This window comes from Xyrauchen texanus, chromosome 43, assembly GCF_025860055.1.
Source record: "Xyrauchen texanus isolate HMW12.3.18 chromosome 43, RBS_HiC_50CHRs, whole genome shotgun sequence".
Lineage (NCBI taxonomy): Eukaryota > Metazoa > Chordata > Actinopteri > Cypriniformes > Catostomidae > Xyrauchen > Xyrauchen texanus.
This window is the reverse complement of record NC_068318.1, coordinates 9,857,445-9,877,223: the sequence shown is the minus strand read 5'-3', so window position 1 is coordinate 9,877,223 and position 19,779 is coordinate 9,857,445. Positions and strand designations below refer to the sequence as shown.

General features: G+C 37.7%; 1 protein-coding gene across 2 annotated transcripts in view; it reads left to right on the top strand.

Moving 5' to 3' along the window:
* Window positions 1-19,779, top strand: part of LOC127635635 (rab GTPase-activating protein 1-like) — a 129,532-nt gene that overhangs the window by 92,885 nt on the left and 16,868 nt on the right. For both annotated transcript variants that reach the window (XM_052115799.1, XM_052115798.1), the window contains 4 exons: window positions 6,132-6,257; window positions 7,834-7,977; window positions 8,179-8,220; window positions 8,612-8,740. In XM_052115799.1, coding sequence (XP_051971759.1) covers window positions 6,132-6,257; window positions 7,834-7,977; window positions 8,179-8,220; window positions 8,612-8,740 — 441 coding nt within the window. The remainder of the gene's footprint in view (window positions 1-6,131; window positions 6,258-7,833; window positions 7,978-8,178; window positions 8,221-8,611; window positions 8,741-19,779) is intronic.

Below are 19,779 nucleotides of genomic sequence, written 5' to 3'. Positions count from 1 at the left end.
CGTTACAATAATCGCCCGAAATATATATATATGTGACCCGTCACGGAAACCAGTGACACAAGTCGGCAGCACAACTTGTGAGCAAAATGAGAAACAAGTGTTTTTTTCCAAAATTGGTGATTTCCGCTTTTTTGCAGAATCTGTTAGTTGAGATCATGAAGAAGCCTCTCCATGTTTGAGATAACAGTATTGGTATATTTAAAAGCGTACATTTTGAGGTTGAAATCGACTTGTTTTTGGAGATTCTAGCATGCAGTAGAGGCGTATCATTGTCTGTGTGTATTTCCGTACTGAATAGCGCGGCGCTTTTGCCCCGCCCCCAACAGCGTGGCTACTTATTATGCAGCGCTCTAGCCGGCTCTATCTGATATCAAAATTCAATGAAGATGGACGCCGCAAAGAATGTCGCGAGACGAGCTGAACCGTGGCCGTTACAACGAAAATGTTTTGAAGTACTTCTTCGACAAGCCGGATGCTTATGAACAAGCGTTCACTGATTCTGAAGACGATCTGAGCGGCGATGAAAGTGGAATGTCACTTTATCAACCAACCACCTGAATTTAGTTTTACATTCTTGTATGAAAAGCACTCAGTGTACATAAGAGTTGCCTATACAGTTTTATCGGTAGATGCTAAGAGACATTTATTTATTACCTGTTTGCAAACTTTTTTTTTCTTTGATGGCACATTTTCCTGACCTTTTGCTCCCCCTGTGCTTTACAGGGGAGCTTCACAGAGGTATGGCTTATCTAAATGAGATGTAAATGAGCCCTATTGTCACTCCCAGCAGCAGAGAGGTGAGAACTGCACAATCTTTTGAGGCCGTTTTCTACCCTTTTAGCTTTTTGAGTGCCCACCTTCAAATGGCCACAACTTCTCCAAATATTGTCAGATTTCCATGTGTTACAAATCGTTGGAAAGCTTGGAGACTACACTTTCAGAATATGTGAATAACTCAAAATGCCCCAAAACCGACTTGTGTCCCTACTTTCCGTGATCGGTCACATATATATATATATATATATATATATATATATAGTCAAATAATCATTCCTATAATCGTTAGATTAGTCAATTATAAAAATAATTGTTAGTTGCAGCCCTATTGCTGGATAGCAAGGAGATGTTATATTTTAACATTTTGAATGATTTTTTTCCTCGTTTGTTGTGTTGTCTGAAATAATCTCACATGCTCAGGAATGGTTGTGGCATAGTGGACTAAAGCACATAACTGTTAATCAGAAGGTTGCTGGTTTGATCCCCACAGCCACCACCATTGTGTCCTTGAGCAAGACACTTAATCTAGGTTGCTCCGGGGGGATTGTCCCTGAAATAATTGCACTGTAAGTCGCTTTGGATAAAAGCGTCTGCCAAATGCATAAATGTAAATGTAAATGCTCAAAGTCTAGTGTGACCGCCCTTCAAACGGTAAGGGTATGCTGTTTGGTCATGCAGTGTACGCATGTCACAAGATCAATTCAGATTTTATGTTTTTGACATATAAATGTGCACATCAACCTAAAAACAGTCAACAATATGTGCACATCAACAATATGTAAACAGTGAGTTCGGAATCATTGATCGGAATGATTTCATTCCGATTAAAAAAAATGTGTCCATGTAAACACAGCTATTGTTTCTCCCAGATGCTGCTGAAATTTGAACGAAGCAAAAACGCAACATTTCAAGCAAAATGATCCTTTATTTTAGTGGAGTACTTGAGCTTCAGATGTTCGTGCTTCTCATAGGTGTTCCTGCATGTGGACATTAGACACAATGAATAAGATCTGTGAAGTTCTCGTGCTTGTGTATTTATTTATTTATTTATTTTATTATTTTTTATTATTTATTTATTTATTTAATAAGAAATACAATTTACAGACCCAAATCTACAGAGACACTACATGCTTATACATTCATCCTCACATTCATACCCCAACAACATACATGAAAAAAGGTTTCATATACTTATAATAAACATAGAATATTATTCCATTTTTTGTTATATTCATCTAATTTATTGTTGCTTTCTGCTATTATCTTTTCTAAAAGAAGACGCGACCTTATAACATTCTTAAAGTAACCTAAACACAAGCATGATGATACTTTTGTTTTAAAAATAAACATTTTCCCTATTAATAAAATGGTATTTATCACAAGCAAACTACCTGTAAAATGACCAAGTACAATAGTTTGAGGTGTTATGGTAAATTCCATTCTAGCCGTCTTTAACCAAACTTGGACACTTGACCAGAATTTATATACTACTGGGCAAAAGTCAAATAAATGCCATAGGTCTTCCTCTTCTTCCTCACAAAATCTGCAATATGGATTATTTTCAATGTGATATAAATATAAAGTTTTTTTAGTTGCAATTATCTTGTAAACATTTTTTAGTTGGAATATTCTTGAATATGAATCTACAGTAGTGTTATAAATTGATCTAAAATATTCTTTCCATGGAATTGATACATTGATTTCATCTTCCCAGTACTGGCAGACCCTGTGAGGAAAAAGTGCAAATCCTGCAGAATATAAATTCCAATTTTAAATTATTTTATTTATTTTTATATTATGTAACCATTTCCAGCATCGTACTTTTGGGAGACAAACCAATTGCTTGTGTTTATTTTGTATTTTTTGTTTCCAGCCAATTGGAATTGCTGAAACAATCTGATTGTATCGATACAAATCCAAACATTCATTAAATTGTATTGAGAAATCATAAAATGAAATAATGTGACCAGATGTATCTAAAAAGTCATTCACAAAGATTAAACCATTTTGAATACATATATTCCACAAAAGTGGTTGGTCTCCTATAGTAATTTCAGAGTTCATCCATAGTATCTGATTCAACATGTCATCTGGAGTATCAGGAGGATGGTACTGGAAATTCAACCATTCTTTAAGTACGTCTTTAAAAAAAGGAGAAAGTTCTTTTAATTGATTCTGAAATGTTTCTTTGATATGTAATGATTTCAGTTGAAAAAAAGGAAATAAATCCAAACCAAAGAAATAAAAAAATGTATATAATCTTTTTATTAACCCAAGAAGCCTTTATCGAACTATTCATTGCTTGAAAATTTTTTAGTCCACCATTTTCATATGAATTGTATAAATATTGTCTCTTAATTTTATCTGGTTTACTATTCCATAAAAATGTAAAAATGTTTTGTTCAAAGCATTTAACAAAGGACGTGTCAGGAGTTGGAAGGGTCGTTATTAAATAAACAAATTGTTTGATTACCAATGAGTTAATCAATGTGACCCTACCTTGTAATGTAAGTGAACTGCTCCTCCATGGCTGTAAAATTCTATTTACTTTTTGCATTTTTTTATCGTAGTTATATTTGACAATATTTTTGAAATTGTCTGGTATGTGAATACCTAAAATATCTACGGAGCCATTTGTCCATCTAATAGGGGCCGAACAACTTAACTTAAAATCTGTACCATTTATAGTCCCTGTTCTCAATATATGGCACTTCTCAAAATTTGGTTTCAAACCTGATATTTTAGAAAACATATTTAGATCTGTAATCAAGGCTTCCAAAGTAGATTGTTTTGGTTGTATAAAAAAGGTTGCATCATCAGCATACATTGTAAGTTTTGTCTCTATGCCATTCGGCTTCAAACCTATGATCTCTATATTCTTTCTAATTTTAATTGCTAATATTTCAATACATATCAGGAACAGATATGGTGACAACGGACACCCCTGACGAACCCCTTGTGTTAGGGGAAATCCTGTAGATAAATGCCCATTATTTATAAATCTACTGATGGTGTGTTTGTAGAGCGTTTCAAACCATTTGATAAAATTCTCTCCAAAATTAAAATAACGAAGACATTTCTTAATAAACTCCCATCTAACTTTATCAAAGGCCTTTTCAAAATCCGCTATAAATAATAATCCTGGCTGTTGAGTATCTTTATAGAAATCTACAGTGTCAAGTATCTGTCTCAAATTGTCACCAATAAATCTTCCTTTTATAAACCCTACTTGCTCATTCCCTATAATACAATCAATTCCTTTTTTCATTCTTAATGCAATGCATTTGGAAAGAATTTTAGTATCACAACAGAGCAAGGTCAAAGGCCTCCAATTTCTTAAATACATAGGATCTTTAAATTTACCATCTGGATTTTGCTTTAACAGTAATGATATAACTCCTTCTCTTTGGGAATTAGATAATGTTCCTTTCTGAAATGAATAATTAAATGAGTTCAACAAAGGTTTCTTTATTTCTAAAAAAAAAGTCTTATAAATTTCAATTGGAATACCATCAATCCCAGGCGATTTCCCTGGTGAAAATGAATTGATAGCCTCCACTAACTCCTGCTCTGTTATTTCCCCCTCACAGCTTAACTTTTGGGAAGCGGAGAGCTTAGGAACGTTGTCTGAAGGGAAGAACTGTTCAGTCACGTGTTCAATCACATTACTTGGATGCTGTAGTTCTTCCTCTTTAGAGTATAGAGTTTTGAAATATTCTATTTCTTCCTGTAATATTTCTTGTGAGTTTGTTACCAGAACATTATTTTTATATAAACTTATGATATTTTTTTTTGCCCGATTTCTTTGATTCAGTTTTAAAAATAGGGTTGTACATTTTTCCCCATTATTCATCCAAGTCGCCTGTGAATTAACAATAATTCCACTCACACGTTCATAATAGAGGCTCTCCAGTTCCTCTTGTTTTCCTTTTATCCGAAGCTCATTTTCCACTGTATATTTTTTGTCTATAGCTATATGTAGTTCATTTATTTCATCTATAATTTCCTTTTCTTTTTTTTAATTTATTTTTCGTTTGTATGAGCTCATTTTAATTGTATGTCCTCTGAAAGAGCAATTAAAAGCTTCCCAAATATTGTTTGGATTTGAAGAATTTTCATTATTCTCAAAAAAATCTTTGAATTTTTTCATTGTAGTAATAAACTCATCATCGTACAGAAGTGACAAATTGAATTTCCAATAACCTCTCCCTTTAGAGTATTGTGAATTATTTATCTGCACGCAAACTAGAGCATGGTCTGATCTTAAACGATCAGAAATATAGCATTTTACGGTTTTAGGCACCAATGAAAAGGAAATGAGAAAGTAGTCAATTCTACTAGCTTGCCGTCCTCTGCGCCATGTATACCTTATTGTATCTGGGTTTTTAAGTCTCCAAATGTCCACAAGATCTAACGATGCCGTAAGTTCTTGAATTTCTTTGAGTGCATGCGGATGATTATTACATTTATTTAACCCAAGACGATCTTTTCTCATGTCTAAAACAGTATTAAAATCACCGGTTATTATAATATGATTATTTTTTATTCTGTTAAGACAATCACTTATTCCTTTAAAAAAAAACTTGCATTGTCCTCATTAGGGGCATATATATTAACTAAAGTTATTCGCAAGTTTAAGATAGTTACTTCTATTATTATCCATCTACCTTCTTTATCTTTATTTATAGAATGAATTGTGTAATCTGCATTTTTGCTTGTGTATTTATTCGCCTTTTTCAGATTTTCCTATCAGACGGTTATTTGTCTTTTTAAAGCCGCTCATAACCGGCAAAGTTTAAACACTTGTTGTAACGTACCGGTTGATTGACAGATGAGGGATGGCGCTTCACTGCTGTCCGGTACGCATTCCAGATGGATTAGCGTTATACCTGTAATGCAGTGTTGTAACGTGCATTTTTGACAACCTCCGTATGTGTTTTTTGTGATCCTATCATAAAACGATTTTCACCCCATTTACACCTGATTTAAAGCTGACCAATTGTGATCGGATCACCTGAAACGCATATTAATACAGTACTAGGTTTAAACAGGTTATTTGATGTCAAAAAGACATTTAGCAGATGTCTTTGAGATGTTAATGATTTAGAATGTGATATTTGTGAGATGTTAATAAGACTGCAATGGTTTTCAAATTAAACACTAACAGACATCTCAGAAACATATGTGTGCTATCACTGTGTTGTGGGGAACAGACCGACATGTAACATTTTCACTGTAAATCTTTCCCTCTGCCACAACTGTCAAACCTCCACAGACACTTGTTAGATGTTGAGATGTATATATAAATCCAGACATGTCTGTTTGTGAAGTGTGTCGTGTTATTTCGTGTGTAGATGCCAGAGGAGCAGGCGTTCAGCGTGCTGGTGAAGATCATGTTTGAATACGGTCTCAGGGAGCTCTTTAAGCAGAACTTTGAAGATCTGCACTGCAAGTTCTTCCAGCTGGAGAGACTCATGCAGGTCAGTGAGGGGTTGTTATGGTTTATTAATCAACAATTTCACAAAGTTAAATAGTTAGAAATTTAAATTTGACTACAAATGAATAATATCCAAAAGTAAAATATTTTTATACATAAATAATTATATATATATATATATATATAAAAAAAAAAGAATGTTATATATAAAATGTATAAATAGGAATGCACTGATGAATTATTTGGCAATTAATTGATAGGCAGAGATGGCAAGGAACACAAAAGCAACGCAAAACTCCATGTTGGTTAATGGAGAAAAATAACCTTGTGAGAAACCAGACAAACAACATGAATATAATGTAAATATTACTTATGTATAGTTAAAGTCATGGTTTAAAACTATTAAACTAAGTAAGTGTTAAGGGTCAGTGTTTATACAAAGATTTTGTATGAACTGGAAGATTAATGACTAATATCTTTGAAGTTCAGCCTGGATTATCTGCAGAAGTTCACACTGATGCAATTGTCCTTTGTTAGTTGGCTGATGAAGGGATTTGGTGGCCATTATTTGATAGGCAGAGATCAGTGAGGTGCATCGCAGTTCAACTAGCAGGTCATTTTGGCGAGATCTGTCCTAAATCCAAGATTCAGGCAGTGGCATATGAACCATGTCTTATGGTTGGAGTTGGCATCAGTTCATCCTCTGAAGTCCATCATAATAGACTGAAATGATGTCTGGCTGGCACCAGCTGCTATAAGTCATCATCAGAAAGAAACTTGTAATGCTTTTAAATCATGAACTAAATGTAGCCTACTTTGAAACAGTTAAATAAAGAAATGATACGTTCCAACGGCCAACTTTTATTTATAAAACGCATGACTCCTGCAGTTTAAAATGAATTTGTTGAGTGAGCTACTTTTGTAAATATAGTGCATTGCACTTGTGAAAAGACAAAACTAAGGAATACAAACAAGTCTCAAACTCACTCTTAACACAACAGAAACAAAATGCATTAAATACTATATAATGTAGTGTTTACTAAGATCCAGTCTGATCTTCTAAAGCTAAGCCAGAAGGCACCAATCAAAACCCACATGACAAGTAGCATGTGCCTGGATAAGCCATCATTTATCGGCTTTGATAAATCGGCCAAATTTTCTTATCGGACTGATAACCACTAACGTTAAAGTTCACATTTATCGGCTCATACTGATATAGCACCGATAAAATCGTACAGCCCTATGTATAAATAAAACTTAAATAAAATAAATGAATATTAATTTAATTTAAAAAATATATATAATTAATTAATTGATTAAATCAAATTATATAAACATACTGTATTATCAATATTTAAAACATATAAATATTATTTAAATCGAAAATAAATTTTTTTAATAAATATAATTATAAATATGATATTATCATATAGTATAAATATGTAATATAATACATTTATTTTATTGAAGTAATTAAAAAAATAATATATATATATATATATATATATATATATATATATATATATATATATATATATATATATATATATATATATATATATATATATTATTATTATTATTATTATTATTATTATTATTAATGGTACCCTGTGTTGTAGGAATACATTCCAGACCTGTACACACACTTCCTGAATCTGGGTTTGGAAGCGCACATGTACGCCTCCCAGTGGTTCCTCACACTCTTCACAGCCAAATTCCCCCTCTACATGGTCTTTCACATCATAGACCTACTGCTGTGTGAGGTAACAGATTTGACATATTAAACATACAAATTACTTTTGTTTAATTATCATAAATGTTGATTATATTTAACATATTTACCTGCCTTATCTTAAAATGATCTTTTCCAGCCCTGTCTTCAGACAGTTTACCTGTTCATTTAGATGACAAATCAAAATTAGTGATATTTCTCTCTTAGTCTGACCATTTTTTTCTCCTTTCAGGGCATCAGTGTCATTTTCAATGTGGCTCTTGCGTTACTGAAGGTAAATGACCGGCTGCCACTTTTCATCTTTTCTCAGAGGTTTCTCCAAGGAAACATAATGAATGTTTCCATTTCCATTTCCCATTTCCCCCAAATTAACCTGCGAACCACCCGTGCCTCATCGCCATGGTTACAGCTATTTAAAGGATGTTTGACTTTATTGGCACTCTTGATATTTGGCACGTACATTACACTGTGATCAGATATGTTAATTAGTGAAGCACTGCTATCATTTAACCGTAGGATGAGATGCAGTGTCTTTCCAGCGTACCAACCAAACACTTTATCAACTGAAAATTAGCACCATTAACCTAAGATCACGTCTCTTTGACTTGAAGGAGCAGTGCTGTCTGGCCCTAAGAACTTTCTTAAAGCTCTCTGTATCTCCACAGACGTCTAAAGATGACCTGTTACAGACTGATTTTGAAGGGGCGCTGAAGTTCTTTCGAGTGCCTGTGCCCAAGCGCTATCGCTCAGAGGAGAACGCCAAGAAGCTCATGGAGCTAGCATGTAGTATGAAGGTAACCAATCAAAGCTCTGTGTCCATAATCAGGCTGGTTAATTTGTCATTAAGAATCATTATTCACTCACCCTTATGTGGTTTCTAACCCAAGTGATTTTCTTTCTTTCATGGAACACAAAAGAAAAAAAGTGAAAAGTCTTCACACAGCTTTTTGCCATTTACAGTATGACAGTAAAAAGTGACTCTCAAATCAAATCATTGATCAACTCATTAGTTCTATCAGGAAGACACGCAGGCTTGAGTGAAGTTTGATATTTATTTGATGAATATAAAACCGAAAAGTAATGTCTCTCTTTGGTGTAACTCCGAGGGAGTTATACTCTGTACTGTCAAATCCTGCCGGAGATAGGAGGCAGGGGCGAGGAGCCTACCTCTGTGCGGGACGGGGCTCAACTGGTGGTGGTGGGGTGGTGGAGGTTGCAGTGTTAGCACACTGAAACAGCAATGTGATAGATTGTGAGCGGACTTATAAAGCAATGACTTACATGCGGTTGGCTAGGAATTACCCGGCAAATGTGTGATGATGTACAGCTGCTAGTCTTCCCGCTAGAACTACGCTGCGCTTACATTTCTTGCGTGTCTCATGACCAAATGTAACAATGTCAAACCAGTCAAAACTAAATTTTTGGTCTGTTTCTTACATTGTGAAATGGTTATGGCTATAGAAGACTTTGGAATATAGTGCATGAGTCATATTGATTTCTTTATTATTATTATTTTCTTTTTGGAGCACGACAGCCTGTAGTTGTCATTCACTTTCATTATGTGGCATAAGCCATGTGAAAGTTATTCACATGGCAGAATGACCGAATGTGTATTTTTGGGTGAACACTTCCTTTAAAGGAATAGTTCACCCCAAAATGAAAGTTCTCTCATCATTTACTCATCCTCATGCCATCCCAAATGTGTATGACTTTCTTCTGCAGAACACAAATTCAGCTTTTTAGAATGATTTTACAATGCAAGTGAATTATGATCAGACCAAAAATCACGTAAAGGAAACTTAGAAGTAATCAATAATATTCCAGTGGTTAAATCCATGTCTTCAGGATTGACATAATAGGTATGTGAGAAACAGAACAATATTTAAGTCTTTTTTTTTTTTACACTAAATCTGCTCTTAACTTTCACTTTTAGATGTGAAAGTAAAACTAAATGGGCAAAACTTGTAACTTTCAGATGTGAAAGTGAAAGGGAAGATTTAGAGTTTAAAAAATAACTTAAATGTTGGTCTGTTTCTCACCCACACCTATTGTATTTCTTCTGAAGACATGGATTTAACCACTGCAGTTATATGGATTACTTTTATGTTACCTTAATGTGATTTTTGGAGCTAAAAAGTTCTGGTCACCATTCACTTTCATTGTATGGACCTACAGAGCTGAGATATTCTTCTAAAAATCTTTGTTTGTGTTCAGCAGAAGAAAGAAAGTCATACACATCTGGGATGGCATGAGGGTGAGTAAATGATGAGGTAATTAAAATTTTTGGGTGAACTATTCCTTTAAGATGTTTCCGTCCCTTGTGTTTCTGAGTTTTTCCTAACTGTGCCGGGCACAGACGTAGATGTTACAAGAGTCCATAATTAATTATATCCCAGATGCAGTTTATTGTTTAACCCCAATTAAACAATATTGTAAATCCCAATAATAACCAGGAAAAATTAAGATTTGGTGCATAATGCGGGACTTTTAACTATAAACTAACTCAAAACACACAAGGGACTCTTATTTTGATATGACAGAGACTTAGCTCTGTTACAATTACAAAATCTGCATTGAAGTCAGGATAGAAATATGGATTAATATTGTCAATGATGAAAGATTTAGATAAAGCAAATCCCCATGTGAATGTTTTTATTTCACCTCTAGAGGCCGCTGTTATACTGTAGAACCAAGCTGCTCTTACTGTTGAATCCTCCAATGCTGGCTACAGAGGAACATGGAGGAATAATAATAATTGAAACCAATTTAACGGCAACTATTGACATAGATTTTTGCTGATAACAGAAGTATTTTCTACCTCTAGTACAGATTCCATTCAAACTTAAAAATGTACGATTGAAGTTTGAAAATCTCCATTTGACATGCATTTATGTGATAATTAGCTTTTAAAATGTAACTAACAGTGATGTCATCACAATATTTGCATTCTGTATTGTGCCTGTCTGTTTAGATTTCCTTTCCACTGCACAGATTGTCTCGTTATGTATCTAAAACTTTATTTTGCTGCCTTGCAAGCACTGATCTTTCATCTGAAAATGCAAATCCAGTTCAAAAACCATTTTTATCAAAAGTATTTGTATGAATTACATAGTGTTAATGTGGTTAGTTTTCATTTTAATTTGGTTGTATTCTCTATTTATCAGCATTTAAAGTCCTTTATGATAGTCAAGTGACTGCTAAGAGATCCTGATGGAGTGTTGATGTAATATGCAGGCGTGACCAGCAGAGGACACTGTTGGAGTAACATAATGAGTTCCCTAATGCATACAAAAAACAAAGTGGATGCATTTTAATTCAGGTTGTTGTACTTCCTGTGATCGATCTATGGTACTTGGTGTGTAAAAAATGGATCTATGTGATGAACAAAACAAACCCACATTCATAGAATGTATGTCCACACCTTCACCTGCCACGGCACACCATTCACTTTCATTGCATCTTTTTTTCTAAGAATTTCCATTTTTGGTTCAACTATCCCTTTAGCATACACGTACAGGTTTTTAAATGATGCAGTGAGGTCACTGTTCACACCCTTGGTATCTGAACTTGTTAGTTTGACCCAATGAGCACATCAGGTTGTAAAAGAGCACAAATTGTTCAGTGATGGAGGAGAATAGAAGGAAGTATCATTCCATCTCGACCAGCAGCCTCATTCTGTCAGCACGTGAACGTGGGCAGCTGAGATGAATACATGAGAGTTTGTCATTGAAAGTGTACCTGTCATTACACACTTTACTTTCTGGAATGGCTGGCCTCTGCACTGTCTGTGTGTGTTTTATGTGTCGTGCTGCCATATCAAGTCTTGAGTGCAGTCAAAACAGGACTGATTGAGTCTCTTTTGGCCCTGCTCGCTTTCCTTCCAAATACAAACTAACCTTTATTTCTCTCCATCCTACACTCACGCGCTCCCATCACAACACTGAAAGCTCACTTTCACTACTGTGTTTAGGTGCCTTTGTGTGTTATTTCAGTAGGAGAGACCCATGGCCCCTTCCTCAGTTTAAGTGACACCACCCCCTTGGGTTTAAAAGCAGACGCGATCAAAAGAGCTTTTACATGCTGCAGCACCCGTGTTGGAGGACCTAACTAAGATCCCGTTTCCTCCTGGTATTAAGATGCGTTTCAGGTGAAACGAACACAAGTGGTCAGCGATGAATACAGGCGGAAACGGGCTGCAAAACGTTTTGTGACTGGATCACAAAAACCATATATGGAGGTAGCCGAATACACATGTGACCACATCACATTTGAGGTGTGATTGTCAATCAACTGCTACATTACAACAAGAGTTTAAACTTTGCCGGCTACTAGCGGCTTTAAAAAGAAGTAACCATCCAATAGGACAATTCGGAAAAAACATACACAAGCATGAGAACTTCACAGATCTTTTTCAGTGTGTCTGATGTCAACATGCAGTGAAAATTATGAGAAGCACGAACATCTGGAAGAATCAGCACACTGTTTTTTTTCTGTGGTTATCTGGGCACCGTTGCTGTATCATGCAGTAACACACTGATGTAGTGATTGATGCATGTCGTCATGAAATCAGAGACTCTCCCCTCAACATCCAAACACAAGTGGTGACAGGAGATGCGTTTAAGTGAATGGGTGAATACAGCAGTGGGTCTTGCCTGACTACATGTGATCGGATCACCAATCTTATCTTAAAGAGATATTTCACACAAAAATTAAAACTCTCTCATCATTTACTCACCCGTATGCCATCTCAGATGTGTATGACTTACTTTCTTCTGCTGAACACAAACAAAGACTTTTAGTAGAATATTTCAGTTCTGCAAGTCCATACAATGCAAGTGAATGGTGACCAGAACTCTGAAGCTCCAAAAGTCACATAAAGGCAGCATAAAACTCAATATTTAAGTAAATATTTATTATTAATCTCCACTCTCATTTCTTTATTCTTTTGTTTTTGGCGATTCACATTCTTTGTACATATCGCCACCTACTGAGCAGGGAACAGAGTTTAAAGTAAAAAAAAGTAAATACTTAAAAATGTATGAGGTGCCCCTAGGGACATTATTCAGAATTACCATGCACATACACATATGAAACTAAATTCATTCACATACTATACTGAAATGCTCACACACACACAAGTGAAAAGCTCTCACACACCCAACTGAAACGCGCTCACACACACAACTGAAACGCTCTCACACACACACACACAACTGAAACGCTCTCACACACACAACTGAAATGCTCTCACACACACAAGTGAAACGCTCTCACACACACACACAACTGAAATTATTACGCTCACACACACAAGTGAAAAGCTCTCACACGCAACTGAAACGCTCTCACACACACAACTGAAATTATTACGCTCTCACACACACACACAACTGAAACGCTCTCACACACACAAGTGAAAAGCTCTCACACACCCAACTGAAACGCTCTCACACACACAACTGAAATTATTACGCTCACACACACAAGTGAAAAGCTCTCACACGCAACTGAAACGCTCTCACACACACAACTGAAATTATTACGCTCTCACACACACAACTGAAATGCTCTCACACACACAACTGAAACGCTCTCACACACACAACTGAAAAGCTCTCACACACGCAACTGAAACGCTCTCACACACACAAGTGAAAAGCTCTCACACACGCAACTGAAACGCTCTCACACACACAACTGAAACGCTCTCACACACGCACACAACTGAAACGCTCTCACACACACAACTGAAACGCTCTCACACACACAACTGAAATTATTACGCTCACACACACAAGTGAAAAGCTCTCACACACGCAACTGAAACGCTCTCACACACACAACTGAAACGCTCTCACACACACACACAACTGAAACGCTCTCACACACACAACTGAAACGCTCTCACACACACAACTGAAATTATTACGCTCACACACACAAGTGAAAAGCTCTCACACACGCAACTGAAACGCTCTCACACACACAAGTGAAAAGCTCTCACACACGCAACTGAAACGCTCTCACACACACAACTGAAACGCTCTCACACACACACACAACTGAAACGCTCTCACACACACAACTGAAATGCTCTCACACACACAACTGAAACGCTCTCACACACACAACTGAAATTATTACGCTCACACACACAAGTGAAAAGCTCTCACACACGCAACTGAAACGCTCTCACACACACACACAACTGAAACGCTCTCACACACACAAGTGAAAAGCTCTCACACACGCAACTGAAACGCTCTCACACACACAACTGAAACGCTCTCACACACACACACAACTGAAACGCTCTCACACACACAACTGAAACGCTCTCACACACACACACAACTGAAACGCTCTCACACACACAACTGAAACGCTCTCACACACACACACAACTGAAACGCTCTCACACACACAACTGAAATGCTCTCACACACACAAGTGAAACGCGCTCTCACACACACAACTGAAATGCGCTCACACACGCAACTGAAACGCTCTCACACACACACACAACTGAAACGCTCTCACACACACAAGTGAAAAGCTCTCACACACGCAACTGAAACGCTCTCACACACACAACTGAAACGCTCTCACACACACACACAACTGAAACGCTCTCACACACACAACTGAAACGCTCTCACACACACACACAACTGAAACGCTCTCACACACACAACTGAAATGCTCTCACACACACAACTGAAACGCTCTCACACACACAACTGAAACGCTCTCACACACACAACTGAAACGCTCTCACACACACACACAACTGAAACGCTCTCACACACACAACTGAAATGCTCTCACACACACAAGTGAAACGCGCTCTCACACACACAAGTGAAATGCGCTCACACACACAACTGAAATGCGCTCACACACACAACTGAAACGCGCTCTCACACACACAAGTGAAATGCGCTCACACACACAACTGAAATGCGCTCACACACACAACTGAAACGCTCTCACACACGCAACTGAAACGCGCTCTCATACATACAACTAAAATGATTACACTCTCACACACACAGCTGAAAAGCATTTCAGTATGTTGTATGAAAGCATTTCAGTATGTTGTATGCAAGCATTTCAGTTGTGTGTGTGAGAGCATTTCAGTTGTGTGTGTGAGAGCATTTCAGTTGTGTGTGTGAGAGCATTTCAGTTGTGTGTGAGAGCATTCAGTGAAACGAAGCACATTTCAGTTGAAACGGAAGGTGGTTAAAGTACCCACTCCACTCCAGTTGGTGGCAGTAGTGTATGGCGTTTAATTTTGGACAAAACAGCGCAAGCGCAAAAACACAGCGCGCAAGTGAATTTCAACAGTGTGAGCACCATGACACAGCTCGCACGTAAAATTTAAACATGCAGAACTTGCAAATCACAAACTCGAGCACAAAAATATGATTGTGCACACAAATTAACAAGTCCCACACACGCGCGAGTTTTTTCTGCACGCGCGCAGAACTGTACACACGCGCGAGTTCTTTTCTGCACACGCACGAGTTCCATACAATGGGAAGCCAAACAAAGCAAAAGTGGGACGAGACAGCGGGGGTTTACAGAGCTCGCACGCGCTGACATGTCATCTCGCGCGGTTCAATGGTCCGAGCCGCGCGGCCAGTTAGATCAGCGCAGCGCGGACGTGTTTCCTAGCGACACCCAATGGGCAGCCGGCGCGAACAATCCTCAACAGCGCTGCGCTGACCAATTTAAACAGCGCAGCGCAAACCTTACATGCAAATTAATGTACAATAAAGAAACCCCTCCTTCCTTACCAAAAATTGGTTCTCTGCTGAAATTTAGCAGTTTTTCCCTACAGAAGACAAAGAAGAAGAAAGACAACATGAAAATGCATACATTGCTTATGTTTATTATCTTTAATAGTGTTAGTAAAGAGTAGTGTTGTGATATATATATCTAATGTTTTAGAATGACCTTAGCAGAAGGTTGGCGTGCTCCTCAAGACGACTACGATATTGAAAGTCATTGAAGTTTCTGCTTTGTACAGCTCTTTCCGTAGCCTCTATACATATGTGCAGTTCTTCAAAGTAGGGTATCGACGCACAACACTACTCTTTACTAACACTATTAAACATAAGCAATGTATGCATTTTCATGTTGTCTTTCTTCTTCTTTGTCTTCTGTAGGGAAAAACTGCTAAATTTCAGCAGAGAACCAATTTTTGGTAAGGAAGGAGGGGTTTCTTTATTGTACATTAATTTGCATGTAAGGTTTGCGCTGCGCTGTTTAAATTGGTCAGCGCAGCGCTGTTGAGGATTGTTCGCGCCGCGCTGCCCATTGGGTGTCGCTAGGAAACACGTCCGCGCTGCGCTGACGAACTGGCCGCGCGGCTCGGACCATTGAACCGCGCAGATGACATGTCAGCGCGGTGCGAGCTCTGTAAACCCCCGCTGTCTCGTCCCACTTTTGCTTTGTTTGGCTTCCCATTGTATGGAACTCGTGCGTGTGCAGAAAAGAACTCGCGCGTGTGTACAGTTCTGCGCGCGTGCAGAAAAAACTCGCGCGTGTGTGGGACTTGTTAATTTGTGTGCACAATCATATTTTTGTGCTCGAGTTTGTGATTTGCAAGTTCTGCAGGTTTAAATTTTACGTGCGAGCTGCGTCATGCTGCTCACACTGTTGAAATTCACTTGCGCGCTGTTTTTGCGCTTGCGCTGTTTTGTCCAAAATTAAACGCCATACACTACTGCCACCAACTGGAGTGGAGTGGGTACTTTAACCACCTTCCGTTTCAACTGAAATGTGCTTCCGTTTCCACTGAAATGCTCTCACACACACAACTGAAATGCTCTCACACACACAACTGAAACGCTCTCACACACACAACTGAAATGCTCTCACACACACAACTGAAATGCTTGCATACAACATACTGAAATGCTTGCATACAACATACTGAAATGCTTTCATACAACATACTGAAATGCTTTCATACAACATACTGAAATGCTTTTCAGCTGTGTGTGTGAGAGTGTAATCATTTTAGTTGTATGTATGAGAGCATTTCACTTGTGCGTGTGAGAGCGTTCAGTTGCGTGTGAGCGCATTTCACTTGTGTGTGTGAGCGCTTCAGTTGCGTGTGAGCGATTTCACTTGTGTGTGTGAGAGCCGTTTCAGTTGTGTGTGTGAGCGCATTTCAGTTGTGTGTGTGAGAGCGTTCAGTTGTGTGTGAGCGCATTTCAGTTGTGTGTGTGAGCGCTTCAATTGTGTGTGAGCTGGCATTTCAGTTGTGTGTGTGAGCGCATTTCAGTTGTGTGTGTGAGTGCATTTCAGTTGTGTGTGTGAGCGCATTTCAGTTGTGTGTGTGAGCGCTTCAGTTGTGTGTGTGAGCGTTTCAGTTGTGTGTGTGAGCATTTCAGTTGTGTGTGAGCGATTTCAGTTGTGTGTGTGAGCGCATTTCAGTTGTGTGTGTGAGAGCGCATTTCAGTTGTGTGTGTGAGCACATTTCAGTTGTGTGTGTGAGCGCATTTCACTTGTGTGTGTGAGAGCGCGTTTCAGTTGTGTGTGTGAGCGCATTTCAGTTGTGTGTGTGAGAGCACGTTTCACTTGTGTGTGTGAGAGCGTTTCAGTTGTGTGTGTGAGAGCGTTTCAGTTGTGTGTGTGTGTGTGAGAGCGTTTCAGTTGTGTGTGTGAGAGCGTTTCAGTTGCGTGTGTGAGAGCTTTTCACTTGTGTGTGTGAGAGCGTAATAATTTCAGTTGTGTGTGTGAGAGCGTTTCAGTTGCGTGTGTGAGAGCTTTTCACTTGTGTGTGTGAGCGTAATAATTTCAGTTGTGTGTGTGAGAGCGCGTTTCACTTGTGTGTGTGAGAGCATTTCAGTTGTGTGTGTGAGAGCGTTTCAGTTGTGTGTGTGTGTGAGAGCGTTTCAGTTGTGTGTGTGAGCGCGTTTCAGTTGTGTGTGTGTGTGTGAGAGCGTTTCAGTTGTGTGTGTGAGCGCGTTTCAGTTGGGTGTGTGAGAGCTTTTCACTTGTGTGTGTGAGCATTTCAGTATAGTATGTGAATGAATTTAGTTTCATATGTGTATGTGCATGGTAATTCTGAATAATGTCCCTAGGGGCACCTCATAATAATGTATCTGTTTCTCACACCTTTCATATCGCTTCTGGATATGGATTGAACCACTGGAAATGAATGGAATACTTTTATGCTGCCTTTATGTGTTTTTTGGAGCTTCAAAGTTCTGGCCTCTATTCACTTAAATTGTATGGACCTACAGAGCTGAGACATTCTTCTAAAAATCTTAATTTGTTTTCAGCAGAAGAAAGAAAGTCATACACATCTGGGATGGCATGAGGGTGAATAAATGATGAGAACATTTACATTTTTGAGTGAACTATTCCTTTAATACCAGGTGTAAATGGGGTCTAAAAGTAGAGACACTGCTATTTTTTGTATCGTGACTCAGCTGTTTTCAAAATAGTGTAGATTTTCCTGTAACAGTAAAAAAAGTAATTTTTAAAAACATTTTGATATTTATGATTGCTTGATTTTAGATTACCAGCATAAACATTGCAAGTATAACATGAATATTCAATACATTATCCAGCTATAATAGAAATTAAAGTGTTCTTATCTGTAGAGTACTTTTATCTGTTCAATTTTGGAATTTATTTCAAATATGTGCCAGACAAATGTATATAAAAATATATCAATATATAATAATAATGAATGAATAAATAAGAATATTTGTTGAAGTATATCCAGGAAGCTTTATATTATGATTATTGTGCAGCTGATGAAGCTACAGTTTCAAGGTAGCTTCCACAACACTGTATAACACACACAAATTGTTAATAAACAATTTATTGCCCTTAATTGTTCCCCCGGGTGTCGCTGAAAACACATTGATTGATGAACTCATCTTGACATTGAGGGTTTCTGTATGGATCTCATTTCAACTCGACATGGCTCCATCTGTTGAAGCATTATGGATAAATATATAACAGACCCCGTTCTGTGTTGCAAAGCCTGTGCAATATGCTAAATAGAGCTCATTTACAAACCTGCATGTATTTGCAGCTCCTGCAAGTGTGAGGGACCAGAGGGTTCCTGTGAGGAATAGCTGGTGCTATTAACACAAAAAGCTCTCAGTCTCGCAGAAATTGGGACATTTGATGAGAACGGGCTTGTATTGAGCTGCAGATTGATAAATGTGACATATATTTGGGTGTTTATTTGGGTGTTCACAGTGCAGGAACTGCATGAACAGAAATCTTGTTAAATGGATAAGTGGTTAGTCACAGTATTGTGTTGAGAGAATTCTTTCAGATCTACTGTGAATCTCCGCTTCATTTAGTCTGTCGGGTTTGATTTAAGTTGTGAAATCTCCAGAGTGATTCAGGTTAGTTTCACATAGACAGACTTTTAACTATTAGCATAAAGTCTAGTCCACTTTTCAGCTTGTTCTGGCCTAGAACCTGCCCATTTGGACAAGAGATGGATCAACAACCAAAAACATTTTCCTATTTTACATAGCATATAGAGGAGGGTCATTTTGAAATCAATGATGCAACAAAGTGATTCTCATTCAAATAGTGCAGCAACAGCAGCTTAGATTGTTGGATAGACCAGGGGTTTTCAAACTTTTTGATGCCAAGAATCCCCAAATAAGTTGATACCCTTGGGATGGACCCCCTTCCAAAAAAATAAAGGCAACTTTATATTTCCATGCATATAGACCCAATTTTACTGTGTTAGAAAAATAGTTAGTAAAATGTTTTAAAGATAACATATTAGCGAAATTATCTCTTATCTTTCACAATTAATCTTATCAATGAAGAGAAATGGTTA